Raw genomic sequence first — 23,195 nt, 5'->3', positions numbered from 1 at the left:
TTTGATTACTTTAAGAAAGAAGGCATTTTCTTGTTTAACCATTCTGTGTGCCTCTGCGGTTTGTGGATTGACTGTTTGGTTTTGGAGTGACAGGGCCTGGGGATGTGCATTCACAGACCTTGGCTGCATTTAGAGTAGTGGGAGGAGTTTTCCTTGCACCTGAATAGGGTCTGTCTCCCTTTCACAATGCTGTCTCCACCACCTGTGATCGCACTGCACCAGCAAGGACAAAACTGGTTTGGGCTGGGCTCCGAGCGCCTTGCACAAAGAAGAACAAAGACAAAATGGGGTGTAAGTAGTAGACCTTAAACCCCAGAACTTTAGATCACTTCTGGACTCAAGAGGAACCTTTGCCAAGGAGAAGAGCTGTCGAGATGTGAGGAGGAGTACTGCCCCTTTGCTGTGTGGGGTTGGCCTGCAGTTGCTGTTTCTGCCAAGGAAAGGACAAGGACTGTAACTTTGATGGGAAACCTGCTTGAAGAAGAATCTCCCAGGGCCTGTGTGTGCTGGCCTCCTGTGCTGATGTTTCAGGGACGCAAATACTTCACCCCCAGCCCCCCTGAACTCTATTGCTGAGAGTTCTGACCTGCCAGGAGGCACCTGTTCCAGTTTTGGGCCTCTGAAGGTTATTCCTACTGTTAGGAGCTGGAAGAAACCTAAGAGAAGCAAGAAAAGCAATCTACAACACCATCAGCTGCAATGACGCAACCGGCACCAAGGCCCAGGGTACCACTCATGAAGTGCACGGCGCAATGCCCGGCCTGCACTGTAGCTCTGATGCCCTTCATTGCCTGCCGATGCCTGCAGTTATCGGCCTTTCCGATGCCAGTGCCTTCATCCTGTTACCACTGAGAGTGACTCCACAAACTCGCCAACTTCGCATCGCCTCACTGAAACCGATGCCTCACAGCCGAGATTCAACACATAGCCACTGTGCAGACACAACTCCTCACCTCTCTCGTGGCAGCCAGGGAGTTGGCCTCGACCTCTGCACCGACGCCTCACCTCCACGACGCCATGCATAGTCATATACTTAGTTTTCCAAGGTACTGTTTGTTTGAGGGTCTGCGTGACACCGTGCCAGACACTGCGCACCTCGTGGTCTGAGCCGTACTTTGGATTTATTGCTGTCATAATGTTGTAATACCCCCGGGAGGAGCTATTTGTTTTCTACAAGCTTTATTTTGTAAACAACTGTTTTGAAGTGCTATTTTACTACATTTATGCTGGATTCTTGTCATTTCCGTCTTGTTGAGTTTAGATAAAGATATTTTATTTTTCTAAACTGATGTTGTGTAACCATGTGTGGTGTTATCACTGTGACTGTGTGTTTTGAGTAAAAATACTTTACTCATTGCCTTTCGTATAAGCCTGTTTGCTCTTGCCAAGCTACCAAGGGGGGTGAGCAGGGGTTATCTAGAGTGTGTATGCCCCTTACCCCGACTAGAAGCAAGTGTCCCTACATGGACAAAGGTGCCTACCTCTGCCAATTCGAGACCCCCAGTTCTAACAATAAACCTTTCAGTTGATGCACTGGCTTCTCATGTTGTTTTGTCAAGGTCTTCTTCTCAGACTCTCTCCTCTATCACTAGTACAGTGATGTATCTATTCGCAAACTAACAATGCATTTGAATACCTGCAAAAATTTCACATTAACAGAAAATGGAAAACATTATTAATGCAGCATGGTGAAATACAGGCCTAGTCAGCACAAGTTTAATGCATTAAATCAATGGTGCACATTTAATATGCTTGTGCACATTTAAACACAAATGAATAAAATATTCTTGTGCAATAGATTTACATTGCATGTAACATGCAATAAATCCCTAGGATAATTATGTGTAAGCATAGCAAGAACTACATTTAGATGTAATATATATGTGATATTAGTGCATATATTGCATAAACTCTTTGTCGCTTCAAGAGAAATCACACTCTGCATATATGAGGAGGGTTTCTATTTAATTTACTAACCAATAAATGTTAGCCAAGGCATTAAAGCACACATTATGAAAGTCAAGTTTCATCTTAATGGTAAGTACATTGTCTAGTACGTAAGGACGATCTTTTTCATCAAGACTTCAAATAGTATATCAATCTGTTATGGTAATACCCACAATATGAGTATCCTCTACTCCTGCAGTGAATGCACTCTTTAATAATGATGTGAAGTGCAGCACTCACATTAAGTATTTGTGACGTATAAAGGGTGGGCAATTTTGCGCTGCAACAGTAGCAAACATTCCTCCTTCAGAAAAGTGTTGATTACCGATCCATTCTGTGGCTACTTCATTTAGGACCCTTCCTGTATAATGTCAGTGTACATAATGTTCTGGCAGGGCTAGACCACCATTTGGTTGTCTTATCACCTTTATATCTGTAAGGATTTGTGTTTATTTTGTCTGCTACGGCTGTGATTCCCTCACCTATTACTAAACGCTTTCCTTTCTGTCCGTGATTGTCTTGTACTAAGTATGTCAAGTTGTAAGTAATATCCGAACAGTGCTGAAATACGCCAGCGGGACTTTTAATATGTGAAGCTTCACAAGTGACATACTGCTAAGCTATTCCAGAGTGTTGCTAATTAAATTGGTCACTCCTAAAATATACCATGTTGCTTCTAATGTGTGGGTGTAGACATTGTCACAAGAGAAGAGCTCTGCATGCTCCATCACACTTATGTTAAGCTGCAGTCTTAATGCTGTCCCGGAGTGGAGTCTAACCTACTGCTGCCGAGCTGCTTCAAGCAGCAGGTTGTGAGACGGCGGTGAGTATGTGGTACATCAGCTATATACAAGCAACACTGTTTCTGTCCACGGCACAAGTACACTACTCCTGCCACTACTGCCATTTCTTGATGTGGTACCGCAGCAGGTAGCAGCAGTTTTCACCGCTCTTTTCAACCCAACAGTAATGAGTTTGATAGGAAAGTGAATGTGGAAATATGAGAGGGGTAAGGAGGGAGAATTGCAGTCACAGAAAGCAGATGGGGTCCAGACAGACTCTTCAGAGGTGAAATGACTGATTGGAAAAGCAGGAATTACAGAGACAGACATTGGCACCACAGGAGAGTCCTTAGGGGGTGTCTTACTTGGTTCTTCAGAGAAGGTCTCAACATCCATTGCAGTTAACACAAAATAAAACTCAGTCTGAGACAGCTATTAGCTTCCAGCTAAACATCTGTGACTCTTAGTAGATATAAAGGAGCAGTCATGCTTATCTCAAGGGTGGACACTATGTTCAGGGCAACACAATTACCACAACTGCAATAACATTTTAATGTCCAGACAAGGTTGTGTGTCTTGCCATCTCTGTAAGAATACAACAATATATTACATTTGTGATCAAATCATTTAAAAGCACAGCCACAATCCAAAGCCTTATACGCTAATGTGACACAGTAATGTTACAAAGAACCACTAATGTCACAATGAGAATGGTCATCTCTAGTGGGTACCAGGCCGTGTTTAAAGTTGAACTTAACCATTATTGAGTGTTAAAGCCAGAGTACTGGCTTCAAACTATTTTAAATGTTCTTAAAGCTCTAGTGTTTGCAGAGTTCTGGTGTGTTTATGTTTTCATAGCTCTGATCTGCCCACTAGCACATGTCTGTGGACCAGTGGGCTGGCCAACTTGGTGCCGGACTGCTGTTAAAATGAGAGCAGAGAAGCAGATATTACACCAATACAGGTTGGTGCATAAAGGAATGTGTTCTCCAGGTAGAGTCACTGTCCTCATTTGCACAGGTAACAGTCTATCTCTCTTGAACCAACATTTGATTGAGTGGCTTAGCGGATGTCCAGAAATCCATCACTGAGGCTGATTCCTCATCAATCTGCCACCGTCTTGTGCTAAGGCATAGAGAGCGCAACATCACTCACCTGTAGTGAAGGGGCTTCCACACAGGACAAGGTCAGTGGTAGGCTGGCAAGCAGAGCTTCAAACCTGTCATAGGCTTAGTCTTATCCAGGAAGAAGTGGGCAGCAGACCTACCCCACAGGCTGGAACTAAGCTACTGCACAGGAGCCCACACATCTCCCAGTTCAGATGATCTCAGGAAACTACATGATAGCAGCAAGTTAGATGGACAAAGCTAGACATCTGGGCTAAAGACCACTACACTTGAGTGCATATTGCATTCTGAAGATTGTAAGATCCAGCTAGCCAGCCTGGGTCTGTGTTTGCTTCCACACAGAGTAGTTTGAGACTGGGACAGTACCTTACCTAGAATACATTGCGGTCCTGAAACAAAAATGTGGGTGTTAAGATGTTCCTCTGTAGGCAGCATCCATCCTCCATCATGCAAGCTCCATACTTACTCAGAACTAAATGATCGCTGATAGTTATTAATGGCCCTACCATAAGGTGCACTATTAATGATCACAAAGCCTTTCCTGCTTACACATTTTTTAATGTTCACAAAGGGTTACACCAGTGGTTACTGTTCAGTGTTTACGAACATTCTGTTTAATCAAAACAAATATAGACTGATGGGATCGCTATCAAGATCTCTCAAATGAGTTCTACTATACTACTTGTGAGGGTGAGAAGCAAGGACGTTTCTACCTATTCCTGGGTCACAACAAGGGTGTGCCACGAAAAGCACATTAGGGGTCACATGTAAGACTATTTTTAGCTGTCGCAAACGGAGATTCAGGCTGTTTGCAACTGCTAAAAAGGGTTGTAGAATATATCAACACTATTTTGTGTGGAGGTAAACTGTTACGGACTGGCAAAATAGAGTTTGCGTGCCAAGGGCGTACCTTCCTAATAGCAACTCGCAGAGGGGTGTGTGATTGTTTTGCAAACGAAATGTGATCGCAAAACAATTGCAGTTTGCTGCCTACTTCAAGTAGGTGGTAAGCCACTCGCAAACAGTAAGGGATCTTCAGGGGTCCCCTTCCCCTTTGTGACTGGCAGCAAAAACGTTTTTTAAGAGCAGGCAGTAGTCCCACGGACCACTGCCTACTCTTAAAAAATAAAACAGAACGTTTCATTTGTCTTTTTGAAACGCATCCCGTTTTCCTTTGAGGGAAACAGGCTGCATTAAAAAAAAGTTGCTTTATTTGAAAGGCAAACACACATGGGGTCTGCTGTGCCCAGCAGTCCACCATCCCTGTGTTGTTGCCCATTCCCAATTGGTCTCAAATTGCGACCTGTCTCATGAATATTGATTGGGCATGTAATTTACAACCTCATTGGCAATCACAAAATGTGTCTAAGACACAATGAAAAATTTCCTTTTGCAAATTGTGTGTCGCTAAAATTTGCAAATTGTGAGTTGCAAAAGGTAATGGTCATACATGTGGCCCAAGGTGTGCAGTTTTATGGGTTCCTAGGGATTTGTGGTGGCTCCACAAAGTTTGCCACAAAGCAAGCATTCGGAGGACTAACCATGGACAAAGGAAAAGTGGCAGAATGTCACAACCATTGTATTAATCATGTTTTTTCATCTCTTCAAATATGAGTTATGCTTGTGCATCTCTTGTGATATGTCCTGCTAATATATTATTACAGTCCTTTGTGCCAAAGCTAGTGGAATGGATCACACCAAATACAAGAACCAGACAGAGAGGGGCATTGTAACTCCTGCGCTGATAGTAAATAAATTCATATAACCCACAATATTCTTATTAAAATTATTTTCACTGTTTGTGTTTTAATTGGGTACTCTTATGCTGAAGATGTATTATCATTATATGCAGTTTGCTAAATGATTAATCTTGCCCCTTAGCAGTGCACATAGCTAATTGGAGCAAAGAACAGAAGGATCCCTATAATGTGTTAATTGGTCACATGACTATAGTGCAATTAGTACTCAAGATATTAATCATTTTATGACTTTTATTCTAATTATTGGAAAAAGTCAGATTTTTGGTTTGTGACTTGCAGTTTTGAAAAACGTATTATTTGCAAAGCAGGTTGTCTTCAACAAATGCATTAAAAGATTAATCTCTGTGCTATTCCTTACCTCCATAAGCACATTTGTTTCTCTGACATTTTTAGATACACCTGCTGTATTTCCAGACATTAAAGAAAAAGATGTTACAACACCCAGTGAGGACATGCACTTAGAAACCTCCATTCCCCACACAGACTCTGGCATCGGGGACGAGCATATACCAAGCATCTTGAATGGATCGGACTTGGAGGCAAGCTTAGGCCCCGATGTGATGAGCGAGCTGATGTCCACCATATCGTCGGAGGTGAAGAAATCGCAGGAGAGCTTGGCGGAGAGCCCCACTGACATGCTGAAGCCCACATCCACCATATCCAGCATCAGCCAAAGCAAAGGCATTAACATCAAAGAAATCCTCAAGAGCCTGGTGGCCGCCCCGTTGGAGATTGCCGAGTGTGGTCCTGATCCGGTGCCCTATCCTGATCCTGCATTGAAGAGAGAAACGCACGCTATTCTTCCCATGCAGTTTCATTCATTTGACAGGTAATATTTTGTAATGTTTTGGGGAATTCTCAGTTGGTAAATGTGGTTAGATTTGTTTTCACTGATTTGGAGTGAATCATAGTATACAGGAAAAGAAACATTAGAATGGCATCAATCATAGGAACCACAAGGTCTGTGCAGAAATCCTGGTAAGTGGCTTCTAGATTGTCTATGACCACATTTATAACTTGAACTGCATTGCCATTTTGGCCTATAACTACAGACACACAAAAGAGAGACTAACACGCAACCATCAATCACTATAGCAATCCATCACCAGCAGGGACTACCACTAACAAATCTTTCACTTGCACCATATTTGTATTTGTTAAAGAAGTCTGACATAGAGTTACATTACATTCATTTGGATATCTGGTAAATTTGTTGCTCTCGTAGATACAACGCCCAGTATATTACATATCTATGGTGCACCGACTTTAGACATGCACGTTTTACCCGTTAGCATACATTAAGATAAAAACATTTGCCCATTGAGTAAATTGACCTAAAACAGACAGGCAAATAATTCCCGACAATTCACTGTAGTGGCAAGGACTTGCATTACGCACGGTTTTGAAAAAAATATGTAAAAACACAGGTAGCTCCTATTGAGCTCAGTAATTTCAATATCCCTTTCTGAATGCTAAGCTTACTGCGAACCCAGTTCGCACCGACTTTACTCCGTGTGTATACTTTTAATTATTCCAAGGCGTGCACACCTGCAGAACTTTGTGACCTTTAAAAAAGAACTTCCACTGTGAAAAAATCAGAGATGTAGTCCTGTCAAGAGTAATATTTCTTTTTCCAGATGGGAATCAGAAATAGGGAGTGCAACCACTAAAATGATCTTCCTGATGCTTTTTGCACTCTATTTGCACACACAAATTTACTCTAGAGTATGTTACAGTGAGTTTGATAATTGAGTTGGAAAGTTTGCCAGACAGCCCTGAAAATATTATCCCCGAGCAGAAAAGAAATAAAAAATGTGCAAATTTACATTGCGCAACACTTGACTCTTGTTCTTATCCTGCTCTGAGAACATTGTGCAAGAACACATGCACAGAAAAGTATGATTTGGGATTTTTGTGATACCCATGGAAGTGGTACATCCTTGCAAATCGTAGGCATGATTATGCGATTCGTAGATATCTAGCCTTTAGGCAAAAACTATTGTAAATCAGCCACTAACTACCTCCCTGCTTGTAATGAGTAAATTCTTGGGGTGGTATTATTTGGTCAGATAAATCGAATATTGCAATACTTGTTACTATGGCAATAGACTTCCTTATTAAGAAAGAGTCTTTACATTTGCTATCGGCTGAAACAAGCACATGTTCCCAAAATCTAGTGGCAGGTGTGAAACCTCTGATAAGCATTCTAAAAACGCAATCCATTGCTCAATTTATATTTAAGTATTTAAATACATTCATAATGTGTTAAATCAAAAAATGATTTAGCAAATTTTACACTAAGATAGGATTAATAATGTAACCGGTTTGAAATAATGTTTAGGATCAATTGAATTTTCTTCGCTTTTGTAAGATTTCACTAGAAAAAAATTGTACTTATTAAAAAATGGTGGTTTGCTTGACGGGAATGACTAAGTGACCATGTCACTTTAGAAATATGAAACTAAAGAAAATTAGCAAACGTATGGATGCAGTTCATAATGTTTACAGCGAGCATTTGTCTGACGCGTGGGTACAAGAATCCGTAGATGGAAAATGTGAACACAAAAAGTAGATTGCTGCCAATTAAGGATCAGTTACACAAAAGATGTTGAATGACTGCTGGGACTGGCAGTGCAAGATTAAAAAGAGCGAAGTAAGAAGCACATTGAGAGGGATTCTTAAAGAATATCTTTGAATCTGATCTCTCTGTTTACAAAAATCAAAGGCAGGAGGATATAGGAATATAAGGAAAGGATTCCAGTTTCAAAGGGTGCTCTTCAAACCTTGCGACAATCGCAGATTTACAGGAGCTTTTCTAAAAATCTTTGGTGAATTGCGAATTACAAATATGCAAACATGCAAAGGGCTTTCCAAATGCATCATTTTATGCTTCCGCATGGGGAAATGCCCTCACAATATTTCAGTGTTGTCTATTTTTGTTTCTTTTGTTCTCCAAAAGCAGCATAGAGTTTGCCTTAGAGAAATTCTTTCCTAAACCTTCCCTGCTACCAATTGAGTTTTGGGGGTGTTCATTCCTGTACCCACCCTGGAAAAGTATGCCAAAAAAATCCTTGCTGTGGACTAACAGCTCCCCACCCTCAAGTAGGATTAACTCATGTAAAATAATAATTAACCATTGTGGGGTAGTTGTTTATATCGGTAAATTGGCTCCATTAGTGCAAGTTCGTCTTTGTGAATACCGGGTACTCGTAAATCAAGACTTGTGCTTGAAACAAAATGGCTGAAGCAGTTCCATTAGGTGATGTCAGTTGTTGTAAGTGAAGATGATTTGATTGGGAGTTACAGAAAGGAATCTGAAAAAGAGCTACTTCCTGTTAAACAGTGACAGAGTATTTGATCCTTATTTGCTAAAAATAGTTGTAGATTTGGCTAAAAGGAATACACTGCACTACATTTCAGTGTTATAATTTTATGAAGTAGTACATTTGTTCTTACAACCCACTGTAGTTTGACCGTACGTTATATAATGAACCTACACAATCGCATGGATCTGAACTTGCTCCTACAAGTTAGTAGACTTGCAGATTTGAAATGAATAACAGCCACAGTGTGACCAAAAATTACATGAGTAAACTGGTGCATTTATGAAACAGAATACAGTAATCAACAAATGCCAATTAGCAATTCCATTAGAGATGTGGTCCAGACTCTGTAATACTTCATAGTGCTGAAACCCACCCTTTTTCCTTGCTACACATTCTTTACTACACTATGGCTACTTTCCACCATGCATACAACTTTGGGGCTACAAATAGTAATAATGAAGTTTTGATTCAGAGACCTCAACACATTATATCTATGATTTTCTCCTATGCTACGCGTTCACTCTAAAATTGTCATAAGGCAATATGTTAACACAGTATAACATTCCTCTCATAAAGAAATAAAAGAATAAAGAAATGTGAAACCTTAATGATTTTTAGGTCTTGCCTAGAGCTGTGCTGTGAGATGTATTGTTTACAATTCAGTGGGCTTACAACCTGCTAACAGCATACCATTAGTTGTTTTCGTTGTCACTCATTTGCAGTCTTTCAATTGATTAGCTCCCGTAGCTCCCTTCCCTTCTTGTGTATGCTACTTCCTGGAGCATTGACCAAGTACACCTCTTTTTGCAATGCACAATTTTTATTTATTTATTAGCATTTCAGTATTATTCATGGACTTGCAATGTGCTTTCCTACTTTTAACACAGACAAGCAGCTTCTTATTTTTGTTGCTTTCACCCTATCTGCCATCTCTATTGACACTTTAGTTAATTACACTCCAACTGTACCACTCTAAGCCTCTAAACTCTACTGTGCGCCACTCCCCTCCAAGCCACTCTACTTTACGTCACTTCACTGTAATATACTCCACACAATGCCACTCTTCGGCACTCTATACCACTCTTCTCTATGCTACTCTCCACCACTCAACTCTGCACCACTTTACTCCACTCTATGCAACCTAATTTCACACAATGCCACTCCACTCTATGCCACTCCACTCTATGCCACTCCATTCTATGCCACTCCACTCTATACTACACCACACTACTCTACGCCATTCTACTATGCGCTGTTCCACTCTGCACCACTCTACTCTAATCTACACCATGCCACCTCACTCTATGCCACTTCACCACTTTATGCCACTCCACCTCACTCTATGCCACTCCACCTCACTCTATGCCACTCCACCTCACTCTATGCCACTCCACCCCACTCTATGCCACTCCACCTCACTCTATGAAATTCTACTGACTGCCACTGCACTCTATACCAGTGTAATCTGTGCCTTTCTACTGTATGCCACTCCACACTAAGCTAGTCAATGCCACTTCGCTCTTCTCTATGCCTCGCTGCTTTTTTTAGACATGCTGTTCAGCAGCCACACTGCTGTACAACATGACTAAGACATTGGCATAGTCAATAGTTCTGTAAAACCTGGCATCCTTTGCAAGCCTCCCCTTTAATGTTTTGCCTTCGGTCCTCTTGTTTTTGCTGACTTTGTTTTTGCTGTCTTAGGAGTCTGCATACTTTACCACTGCTAACCAGTGCTGAAGTGTTTGTGATCTCTCCTTAAACATGTCAGATTGGCTTATCCCCAATTGGCATATTTAATTTACTTATAAGTCTCTAGTAAAGTGCACTACATGTACTTAGGGCCTATACATTAAATGCTACTAGTGGGCCTGCAAACCGGATTGTGCCACCCACTTAAGTAGACCTGTAAATTCCTAAATTAGTTTATTAATATTACTGCAAGGCTGATCTTTAAACTAGGGTACATTGGAGTTGCCTTACTAAATATTATAAGTGTAATTTCCAAATGGGAAGGGGTCACCAGTTCATATTTGGTGTCTCCGGAATTCTAATTTAAAATCCTATCTTATGGTGAGATCGGTTTTTGATGACAATTCTGAAAATGCCACTTTTAGAAAATGTACATACTAGGGGTTTGGGCCCTTTATCATGTAGCCTAATTAGACCTCTTCAAAATCACAAAAAACAGAAAAAATTGGCTGTGATTTTTTAAACGTATTTTTTAGTAACCAGGTTAAGTAACTGTAGTTTTCAAAGCAGTCATCTTCAAAATGACACGAAACAGAACGCAGAGGTGTTCTTTTTGATGACACAGTGAAAGCTGTTAAGTTGAATTTTGTGAATACTATTGAGTCAATTGAGAAATAAATACACCGGCCGCAGAAATACAGTTGCTTAACCTGGTTTCTTAAGAATCGTTTGCAAAAATCACAGCCAAATTTTTGTATTTTGTATAACTTTTAGAAAGTTGGCATTTTCTTGCCTTAGCCATTTGGTGCATGCAGCCTGTCTATGGTTACATGACTGGTTCTAGTTGCCAGTTGGGCTTTGTGTATTCCTCCTAGAAAGCCACACGCAATAGGAGCTTTGGTACTGACTGGATGGGCCATCACTGGCAGGATGGGAGGGAGGAGCTGGGTATATCCCCAATTACACTTTAATAGGCTGTGTCCTATTTTGACACAAAAAGCCGCATACCTCCCCCCCACCCACCCCCCACATAGTTAGTCTGGAGCCAGACCAGGGAAGGCAGGGCATCTGTGCTCTTCAAAGGCATGCCTATAGATGTTTCTACCCACGTCAGAGACACAACTGTGTATAATAGAAGGACCTCAGACACCAACTCTTCAGTAGACTTCTGGGCCTGTGGATACCCTCCCAGGAAGAAGGACTACTGTACTGCTACAAGGGATTTTACACAGACAGTGTTTTACACGTGAGTCAAGTCAGTGGAATACGCTCCAGTAGAAAAAAGTGCACTCACACACCCCGAGAGGTGTCATGCTTCATCATCTGGGCATGCTCCTTGTCGGTGTAATTCACAAAGGAGCCTAGAGGGAAGTAAGGGTACTTATGGGCCAGCGCCACAATGCCTGACAGGGCACCCACGAAGGGGCTCTTTGCCGGAGATCTTTTAATGCAGCCGTTTGATGAAGTGTGGGTATGTGGGGTGTGAATTGTGTGTAGTGTGGTGGAAGTGGCTTAAAATCGGTATAATGATGCTTAGTTAGGGTAAATTTTACTGGTGAACCGCACTACCCATATTAAAAAGGTATAGAGATACTCGTATGGGATACATTGGTCCCATGAGCAGTTCTGAGAAATCTTTCAAAATGGGAGGTCAACATCTTTCTTGCGTATTATAGCCCAAAAGGTTCTGTTGGCAATTCGTCAAGACCAGAGATAGCTAACCTATCTGACTTCGGTCACTGTCGGTCACACGGAAAGTTACCAGAGAGAACCGCTCATTTGCAACTCTAGGGCGAAGTTCAGTGATACTCTGCATCTACCCCAGCTCAGGATTCCGAAGTCTGGTCAGTGCGACAAAAAAGATAGATTCATACCTTGAATATTATGTTGTGACTAATTACTAGGATTACCACAACACACCTTGAACTAGTCATGTAGTAGTGTAGGTTAGCTATCTCTAGTCCTGACGAATCGACAACAGACTTCTGGGCTATAATAGGCAAGAAACATGTTGGCCTCACATTTTTTAAGATTTCTCACAACTGCTCATGGGACCTATGTAAATTACTTGTAGATGGATTACATGCTCCCAGTCACCAGTGTAATTGCTCTGTGATAAAAACAAAGGGTCTGATGTACAAAACCCCAGGTCGCAGAGCAGGCGCAGTGCTTTTACAACTGGTTAGCGACTCAGTTTATTTTGTAACTTCGATAGATGTACTGATTCATCGCAGCACAAACTGGGCTTTGAGTATAACTCACAGAATCCTCCCCCATTGAAATTAACCAAATGCATGGATGATGGCCTGCCAGCGACATCAGAAATTCAACCCTGCCCTGCATTCCAGGTGGAAAAATGCACATTTAAATAAAAAATAGAAAAATAAATTATGATTATTTCAGCTCATGACCCTGAAAAGGACTGAAGTCGGAGATAATATTGAAATAATGCAAAGGGAATCTGAGAAAACATTCTTTGCACTCTTATCCTTATTTTTTCCACCTTCCAGTGCCCATAATCTGCATTCACCAGGTGGAACCTGTCCCTCTGAAACAACTTCCACTATGCAAATTAATACTATCCATAATCGTGTGTCGGGGTCAACTCAAAGGCTTGTGACTGCAACTGTGGCCTCAAACTATTGTTACCTTCCATTGTGAATCGTTACGACGGTGGGGCACTCCTTTCATGCCCTGTTCCTAATGCTTCATAATGTCTTACAAAGTGTACATTCACGCTCACAAAGAGGTTTGCAACTCTAAATGCGCCTCTCATACAACCATATCGGGTTTGGAGTCACCACTCCATCAGTGCTGATGGCTGGAATGTCTGCTCAGTATTATTTCTTGTAGCAATACATTTTCAGTCTTTTGCATTGATTACTCATCTGGGTATGTCAGTGGGGTACTCGCAGTTTTGCTTTTGTTTTTTTATTGTTACTGTTTTTATTGTTGTCTTTGATCATATTGTATATTTGTTTTTTTTATGTTCATGTGAAGGTATTTGATTGTTGATCATTATTTGCTTCATTTTGAAAAAAATAATAAAGAATTGAGATACAAAAAAAAGAGATTGTCAGAAGCCCAATAGGCACTCATTTCATGAAGGACCATAGGTGTGGTGGTGATGAGCAGTAAGAACTCTCCCTCGGGTGACTTTACATCACATAATTCATGTATCCCGTTTCCTCAGGAAGCCTAAAGCTTACTACAGCATCCTAATAATAGCCAGCATCTTAGCCGGTGTTTTTAGTCTAGCTATTATTTCAATCGTGTGCTACATAGAGCTTTAAGCCAATATGAACCCTAATAGTCAATTGTTCTTAACATTCATTTAGTTTCTTTTCGGACGTAAATTATTTATGCGGGAGGATCTTTTCCATGGTTTTTGCTTAAAAATTGTACTGAAAATCTCCTTCACTAAATAGAAACCTTTCTAAAGTTATTTGTCAGAATAATTTACAATATGTGTACAGCGCGTTCATAAAAAAAATTTAAACTTTTTTTGTTAAATTTGAAAAGAGCCACTTTACCTCTGCTTCCTATTTCGCCTACATAACATCTTATGCAGGCACAAGACATGCTTGTTCTATCCTGCTTTGTCAGAAATTACATTCTCTTGCATCCTGGCAAGATGTGTTAAAAAAAAATCAAAGCATCGGGCAATTAATTTTCCACCAGTACCATATGGCCAAAGTGGTAATTATTATCAGAATAAAATCGTCAACCATTTTTGCCCTAATATATGTTGATCAGGTTATCTGGACTTTTATTAATAATGCGTACAAGACGGTCACCCCTGTTTCTAAGATAAAGAAACCTGCTCCCCATGCTGTAGGCAGCCTGCTTGTGATGTTGGCCAGGGGGGAAGCACAAGGCAGTGCATGCTCAAAAACCCTGGAGCCAGGAGCCCCTGGTGTGGTTTAATGTATGCAGCCGCTCCAGCCCCATTGAATGTAAATGATGAGGTGATATTGATGAAAGGAGGGGATTGAGGTCTCCGGGGCGCCGGTGACGGATTGAACAGAAGCGCCCGCCATTGCACGCAACTCCCGCCTGTCGTCCTCACCGCTCAAAACCATAATGGGAGGTGGCAGTCTGAAATGAGTTGCCACGGCAAAGAGTATTATTTTTGAAATGCTTTCACACAAATCACCAGGCCCCTGCATACAACTTAGTTTCATGCTTTAATGTCATCAGCAAGCACAAATTGGTGTGTCTAATTGTTTGCCACCTGCCTGCAAAATGAGCTGCCAGCCAGCTAGAAGGGTTTGATTGTCTGTCAGCCGTTCAATGGAACGAGAGTGACAACATCAAAAAATTCACATCCCACTTTGATGCTTTGAGCAGCTTTCCAGAGCCCTCTTCCCCACAAGTGCTTCTGGTCAACGGCGTTTTTCAATTAGGTTTCAATATAAGGCAGCTTTCTGGCCTCATCTGTTTTGGGGCAGACGCAATTACTTCTTTGCCACAATAACCTGAATCCTGAAACCGTAGGGCGCGCCGAGCCCCATTACGCCAGAACATTCCCGGCGGCAACTACCTCTATGACCTTTAGGTGGCAAGCCCTGACTGTATGTCCAACAATACTTTCGATTACGCTATACTATATTATTAATTCAATTTTGGTATACTCCTCTTTTATCAAAATTTGATAGGTTTTTTTCAAGACCCTATGCTCTTTGAGCAGCTGCCCCCACAATTCCTGACCGCCTCTTCTAAGAGAGTACCAAAATATTCTTGTGTTTCCATATCCCATTGGGATATATTTGTTTTCCTACTTTATTTAATAACATGAGGATGTCCTCCTGTCCCCACTGTATTGTATTATACTAAGAGTTTATCTTCTATGGACACTTTGTGTTGTCTTCTGATAATCTGGCTTTTAAATTCAGCATGCAGCGAAAGGCTCCTTGCAACAAGGGAGTTAGAGCATGGCCCAGGTACACCAATTATATTGAAGAACACACTTGGTTTTAATGTGATTATTGTAATCCCAGTAGGGTTCGGCTGTTTTAGAGCTCTCGGGGAGGGAGCTTGAGTGACGCAACCTGATCTAAGACTGGTTTGTTTCTGAAGCAGCTTAACAGGAATTGAGGAGCAGGACAAGGGTCAAAGATAGCAGTTCACTTAGTAAAAGCAGAATTTGCAATCCAGAAATTGAGAATCAATCTGATAAAAGCCAGTGGACCTGGAAGAGAGTTTGGAAGTTAATATAATTTGAGAACATGAGCGCTTCTTCTGGCTATCATACAGACTGCATCTTTTTGCATTCTTTAGAACAAGTCAAAAACATTTTTAGTGAAGCCAAATTAGGAACTCTTTGGGGCATCATAATGAAGACACTCATTGCCTGAATTTGATGTGAGAAGAAAAGGAAATGCAAAATGAATTTAAGAAATATAAACAGGAAACACATAAACCTGTAAAGCCTGTAGCCTCATGATTTTAGGTAAATTGATAGTTGATTAATTATGCTTTATAGCCCACTGCTCAAAGCCTTACAGGGCTTGATGCCCACTGCAGAGTATGGTCAATGCTGATAATTGCCATTCCATATTATGGGCAAAAGGACTGGGTACCGTAATAAGCAACAGAACAATTACCAGCAGTTAACAGTCGCATGACCTGCAAAAAGGTTATTAGAAAATGTCCGTCTAATCTCCCCCAACATAGGCAGACAGGTTTTTAAGACCCAGTTAAACAATGAATTTGTGAAAACTATTACCAGTGCGTACACTTCAAATCCTACAAAATCGAGCATCAAGATTTGTCCCTCTAAAGGAAACTTATAAAAACAGCTAGAAGGTGATTCAATGGATCCTATTGGATGCCAGTTTCATATTAAAATTATTTGCACCATGTCCAATATCTTCTGGAACGAGGACCAAAGGACAAGTAATATTGGACTGTCCACTACTTAAAACCAGGAACTTCCAGTCAGTCACTGCAATATGCATATGCTACCCACAATTACACATTCTAACACAAGTAGGCAGGTGCCTGAAGTTCCAGAGCCCATATGTTAGGTAACCACAGTTTTCATCCATGATATCCCAGTCATTCTGCCTGATGTTGGGGAACCTGCTTGTCACAGTGCTGCTCACATGATGTCTTAACTGAGAATTGAGATCTGCACATAGAGCAACGAATAACACTGGATGGCTAGAATCCTGTTGTGCTACTATCGCATATACCAAAAGATGTTCTCCTACACCTGAACTACTAATAACCCATTCCTGAACACTGGTACCGGCTTGTCTGAACCCAACATCTACTGTGCGTTACTAACCTTACATCCAGCACTTAGCCACCCAACTTTAAGTACAGACTCTTTATTCATTTATGTCATGCCAGTCACCCTTTCCAATGTTTCCAGCATATGAGAGTAGGAACTATAGCCTTAGAAGAACTGGGGTCAGGAGGGGTCGGAACTTTGAGCCCATTGTTGCCTTGCTTGTCATGGAGGGGTCCTGGAGGAAGTGGTACCAAGAAGAGTGGTCAGGGCCTAGAGCCTGCAATTAAATGAGCAGATGCTTCTAAGCGCTCCCAAAAACGCTTCAAAGCTTCTGATGCTGAAGCCCATGTTCCGGAGACGTTGCGGAACCCCTGAAGGCATCAGCTGTGCAGAGCCTCCTTATGCGAATTGGAAGCCGTCTCTGTGTAGGTGTTTGCAGATCGCCTTCTATCCCACTAAGTGATATTGGCTGTTCAACGGAGACCGTGTGAACAGTCGTTATTGGGTGACACATGGTGGCACAATGGGAGTTGGTAGGTATGGTTACATGCATGGTATTTTGAATTGGCGTTTAGACGAAAATTGGGCAAAACATTAAATGCTAAAATAGATAACTTTCCGGAACCAGAATGCACCTTGATCTATCTCACACAATGGGGAATATGTAGTACGAAAACTAATGCATCCGAAAAATTAGGAAAAAGATAAGTAACTTTTTCTGTACTTTAGGTGGGTGTTTTCCAAATGGTAGGTAAATTGTGTGCATTGATATTGCCACACCTGTCCACATCTACTTTCTTCTGTGAGCCATGGAGGGATTTTACTTGAAGTTTTAAAACCAACGTTTTAAGTACAATAAGGCCTCCATACATAGTAAGTTTCGCAGTAATACCAATATTACCGATATTAGGAATGCCAATTTTCTTGGATGCAGTACTAGCAGGAGTTTACATGTTATACCACTGCCACACTTATGGAATGGGGACAAACATGTGCAAATCTGTTTAACTGCACACATTTCTTCTAGATATTCCAAATTCTGCACCTTTATACACAGCAAAATTTCATTAGATTTGACCCAGTGGATCTGGCTGCAGCATCACTAGTTTATTACTTAAAATACTGATATGTGGAAATGCACTTGCTAACCTTTTTTTCCCTATTGACTAAGTATTTTTCTGTAAGTAGAATTCCCTTATCTTCAGCCCCCACCAATTGTGTTAGTGTAGACCACCCAGTGTTTAGAGGGAAGGAATGGGTCGGGGAAATGTTTTCCCCCAGGAACACCCGCTCTCTAGCCCTAGAAGTAGATTGACTTAAACATACATATGTTTATATGCCTAAATATTTTGAATACTGCAAATACAACATTTGTGAATTGCAAAAGTGATTAGATGCGTTTAAAAACAAGCACTTGCTGAGAAGTATGTGCTTTTGTAGTAGCTATGCCTAATTTAGCAATTTATGACATGAAGGTTTTGCCATTTAGTACTGACAGCCATGAAAGGCAACTGGGGTGGATCATGCAGAAATGAGGGGAAGTTCTGTTCTTCAAAGAGCCACAATGAGGACACTTTCCATCATTTTCTGCTGGTCTATTCACTGTGTAATAAAAATCTTGATTTATTTTTTTACATTGTTGGCCATCCCTGGGTGGAGGTGCTAGATGAGGGAATTGAATATTGCTTACGATACATCACCACTCTTTTATGATGAATTGCTTGTTGAATATAAATTCTCCACCAACGTTTCGACTGAACAGCCAGAGAAAAGTTAAAATATTATACTTGGATCGGTTATTGTCCACTTGTCACAGATTCCTCACCTTTCAAATTGTGCGGCTCTGCAGTGACTCCGTTCCACTCCAGAAGTGATAGGAGCAGAGCCACCACCATGCATGCTGACATTAGCTCCTTTCTTTCTGTGCTTTCGAATGCAGACCCGAAGCGCTGTTCCCCTTTTTCATTTTAGGATTGATGAGTTTTTTCTCAGAAAAAAATCAAAAAACCTTTGTGTAAATTTGTGGCCTAGTGTGGTGCCTGTAACAGATCCCCTGCAGGCCAAACAGTTAGATACTTTGTTGTTAGCGTTATCTTTGGACCGGCAAGGTCTTGCTGTGAGCACCATTTGTCATACCTTCTGTTTATTTTTATTTTTTTTACATTTACCAGACCAGCCATCTTTATTTAATTTACATGTTATGCTAAGGTTGATAAAACATTTAACCCACATGTTTCCTTGAAAACATTTTTGATGCTATAGTGGAATCTCAACATGGTCCTTATGTTCCTTGCGTAATCCCTTTGAGCCAATTCCCAGCTGCTCGCTACATCTTATGACTCTAAATACGGTCTTCCTCATTGCGATTTCTTCAATTGTCACATAGGTGAGATCTAAACTCTCTTGGTGGACCTGCCTTACACCACCGTTTTCCCAGAAAAACTGGTGTTGAGGAGTAGGGTGGCCTTGTTGCCAAAATTCTTGACTCCTTTCCACGTTGGGCAAACCATCACCCTCTCAACATTCTTTGCTTCACCTCACTCCTCCAAGAGGAAGGCCATCATCTGGTCCCTAAGACAGATATTACAATGATTGCACCAAAGACAATCAGTTATCCTATCCGCTTTTGTGGGGGTCTCTAGGGTAAAGAATGGCAAGGTAGTGCGGAAAAGGAGTTTGCTAAGGTGAATAGTTCGCTCTGTAAAGACCTACTATGCAATGGTCAAGAAGCAGACTCCAGATGGACTAAGGGCTCATTCCGCCAGGACCAAAGTTGCTACCACTGTGTTTGGATGCTGAGTGCCTGTTCTTGATATCGGTCAGGCCACATCATGGACATCAGTGCACACAATCACGAAGCACTGATGCCTTGACAGCCATGTTCAATGGCGAGGGCATTTCACTCATTCAGTCCTGCTGGATCTTTTTGTTTGAGCCTATTCCATAGTCCATCCGCATTGGCAGATACTGCTTAGGGGTCTGTTCTTAAGGTGAGGAATCAGTGGTTAGAAATATCCATCAGAAGAACAATTGACTTACCGTCTGTAATACTCGTTCTGGTGGATATTCAATCAAACCACAGATTCGTCACTGCCTTCCCACCTCCCCATTCAGGCAAATGGTATGTTTTTCCGTCTAGAAAAGGTCCCAACTTAGAGATCTGCACACTGGTATGTCTGATTGGTTTTATGGTTCATGTCCCAGGGCACCAAGAATTAAACTGATAGAAGAAACTGACGTCAGAAAACAGAGGTAGCGCTCATATTTTGATATTTATGGGTATTTGTAAAGCGCGAACTTTCGCTCCGGAAGGAGCATCTTGGCGCCGAGCATGCGTGTAAGTGATACGTGGTGAGAATCTAGATAGCTGCCAGTACAGAGGTGGCTGATTGTTGATACACCCATGTCTTCAGGAGTTTCCTGAAGAGACTCTCCTTTTCGATTAGTCTGAGGTTAACGGGCATATACGGCTCCACCCCGTCTCTTCCGGATCCAGCACTTGGGCGAATTCAAAAGGTGAGGGATCTGTGATTTGGTCGAGTATCCACCAGAAAGAGTTTTACTGAAGGCAAATAACTTGTTCTGCTGTTGCAAAGTTAATGTAATGTAGTCCAAGTCCAGTTCCATGAAAGAAGTGACTTGTTGGAGAAGATAGCCATTGCGAGGCTCCCACTTCTACATGGAAACCTTTTGTCGCATTGCTTGCATATGCTTATAAAATGCTCTTTATGGCCATTGTATGCAATATTTTGCTCACAAAAGACATTTAGATCTGGTAGGCCCAATTACTGATAGTTTGTATACACTTTTATTCATTTAGCTGGACAGTAAATGTCGCCTATTTTCACTCTGACAGATTCGGATTAACTGAGTAAGGATCTGCAGATATTTAAGCTCCCAGATGGATCTTAACACCATGGCAGAGGGGTGGCCATTGGGAGGGCAATGAACACCTATCAAATAATAACTTTCTGGATATGCACAACACGTCTCATTGTTTTTTCACATCCACTTTGCTCATCTCCACCTAGACAAATAAATCTTTGGCATGCCTAGATTTCCAAAAAGTAGGGAATCAACTCTCTTTTAAGGGGAAACCTACAACATATCATGAGAAATGTTTCTGTAAAGCGCACATTCACCCGTGGGCATCTCGGTGCTGAATAATAGATGCTTATTGTTACCCAACTCAATGGTACTAATTGTATCGACCTTGGAAGGATAACAGATGCTTATTGTTACCCAACTCAATGATACTAACTGTATCGACCTTGGAAGGATGAAAGGCTGAGTGGACCTGCTGGGATTTGAACCTGTGACCATGAGGTCAAACACAGGCCCCTACAGTAAACACATTAGTCCTCTATGCCACCCGATCCGGCAGGGTCAATGAAATGGGTTCCCATATTCCAAAACGCTTCTTCAAGGGAGTTCAGAGCTGAACCTGCTGATGGAGGGCTTCTTTGCTAAATTCAGTGCCGGGCCTCTCTTTTCAGATGCCAAGACTTAGAACGCAAACGCAGTCCTTTAGGTATCTTTAATTGCAAAAAGGGCCGTTTTACTGTAGAAAAGGTAGACATGATTTTTTGTTTTTTTGAATTTATGGCGAATGTTCAAGGAGTAATCCTGTTTCACTTTCTCGAGCCATTTGCTCATCGGGTTTTGTTCATTCTTATCACCCTCAGAAAACCTCTGCTCTCAATTGTATTGCACCTTCTTACTCCTGGCAGCTCTCTCCGGTGGCATTTTATGGATTTTATAAGTTTAGAAGACAGTCCCAGAGTTGCAAATCTAGCTTGAGAGGGTAGTTCTCAGCACCCTGTTATTACCGCTTCAGTCCCGACATCTTGCAACAGAGACAGGAGTATCTGCGCTGGGTCGTTTATCGCAAATCAGTTAATGAAGTCCACCCTTCGGAAAGTGCGAGGTTGTTTATGCCACATTTCCCTGTCTGATATGCCTCCTTTCAACTCGTTCCCAGGAGCCTGAAGGAATTCACAGAATAGGTAGGCTTGCGTTTTCAGGGTTTAAAGCGACGTAAGAAGTCTGTCTGCCTTGTGCATTTTCTTCAGGCTGTTTGGTGAGCTTTATCTCGAGTCTGTTTACAGTGCCTGGCATCTTTACCATGTGACATCAAAAGAGCTTGATTGGTGCCCATATGCGCATGGGTTCGAGACGTGATTTCAGTGGGGTAAATTATAACACCTTTATATACGTGAAATGTGATTTAGGTGTGCTACTGACTATTTCTGCTATTACGTTTTCTAAAAGTATGTCACGGCAGTAGAAGTGTATTAATATTTGCACATAAACGCGAGCTGATTTAAAATGCAGACTACTTTTAAACTGTGCTACTGTTCGAACTGAAGCAGAATGTTTAGTTTTTTCGGCTTCACCTCGATAACACCGCGTGGTAAAAGGGTTCGAGAAGGAAAAAACATTGGAGTCGGTAAACTGGAAGACAGCATTTCCTCTTTAGCATTTCACCTGTTAAATTCGAATCTAAAAATTAAAAACGTACTCCTACAATGGCCATAAAACAGCCCCGTAGATGTGGTATCCACTTTCTGCGTATGGGGTAAAGCTGGAGGTCGGAAGAAAGAGTTTTTGAACGCCCAGGACAGACTTGATGAGGCACATTAGCATTCAAGACAACCACTTGTTAGTGTTTTATAATATTTTCAGTATCTCATCTCTGTGTTGACTGAAGCCAAAAAATTGTTGCTGCTTTTGGATTATGAAACGATTTGCATTTCAATGTTCATTACATTTGTTTACGAATGTAGGGACAGGGTGTGGCGCAGCGGCGAGAGCTGCCGACTGGGGATCTGGGTTGGCGCCTTGGCAGCGGATCATCACGCTGTGATTCTGGGCAGATCACTTAATCTCCCTGTGCCCATCGACAGCCCCTGGATTCCCTCACGGGTTATATGCAGCGCTGTATAAATCTACAAATTATATTTCAATATTTATCTAGGGGTAAATTCGTATAAAGAAATAATGAACAGGAGCATATAGTAAAGTTTAATACATTTATGAATTATAAGCAGTCTCTTTGCCAATACATGCAGTTCACACCAAATTATAGTGCGGCGAGTTTTGAAATCTCTTTTCTTCCATTAATCTTTATTTTCATTTTCAATCAAATGCATCAAACCCAGCCAACGCGTTTCGTCCCAAAATGGACTTCAACAGGGTTGGATTTAGCTCATGAAGATCACCGAAGCAATCTAGTAATGTACATTCATATACATCGATATTCCAATGGCACCTGTTTGTTCTTGAATTTCTAAGGATTATTGCCTTATATCCGTGCTGGCATCATC

The 23,195-nt window shown here is 41.4% G+C and overlaps 1 protein-coding gene across 7 annotated transcripts in view; it reads left to right on the top strand.

Moving 5' to 3' along the window:
• NBEA (neurobeachin) overlaps positions 1–23,195 on the top strand; it is a 1,820,918-nt gene that overhangs the window by 759,705 nt on the left and 1,038,018 nt on the right. For all 7 annotated transcript variants that reach the window (XM_086935110.1, XM_086935108.1, XM_086935109.1 and 4 more), the window contains one exon: positions 6,010–6,445. In XM_086935110.1, the coding sequence (XP_086791236.1) occupies positions 6,010–6,445 (436 nt within the window). The remainder of the gene's footprint in view (positions 1–6,009; positions 6,446–23,195) is intronic.

This window comes from Lissotriton vulgaris, chromosome 8, assembly GCF_964263255.1.
Source record: "Lissotriton vulgaris chromosome 8, aLisVul1.2, whole genome shotgun sequence".
Taxonomy (NCBI): domain Eukaryota; kingdom Metazoa; phylum Chordata; class Amphibia; order Caudata; family Salamandridae; genus Lissotriton; species Lissotriton vulgaris.
The sequence above is the reverse complement of the archived record's forward strand: the minus strand, read 5'-3'. Positions and strand labels throughout refer to the sequence as shown.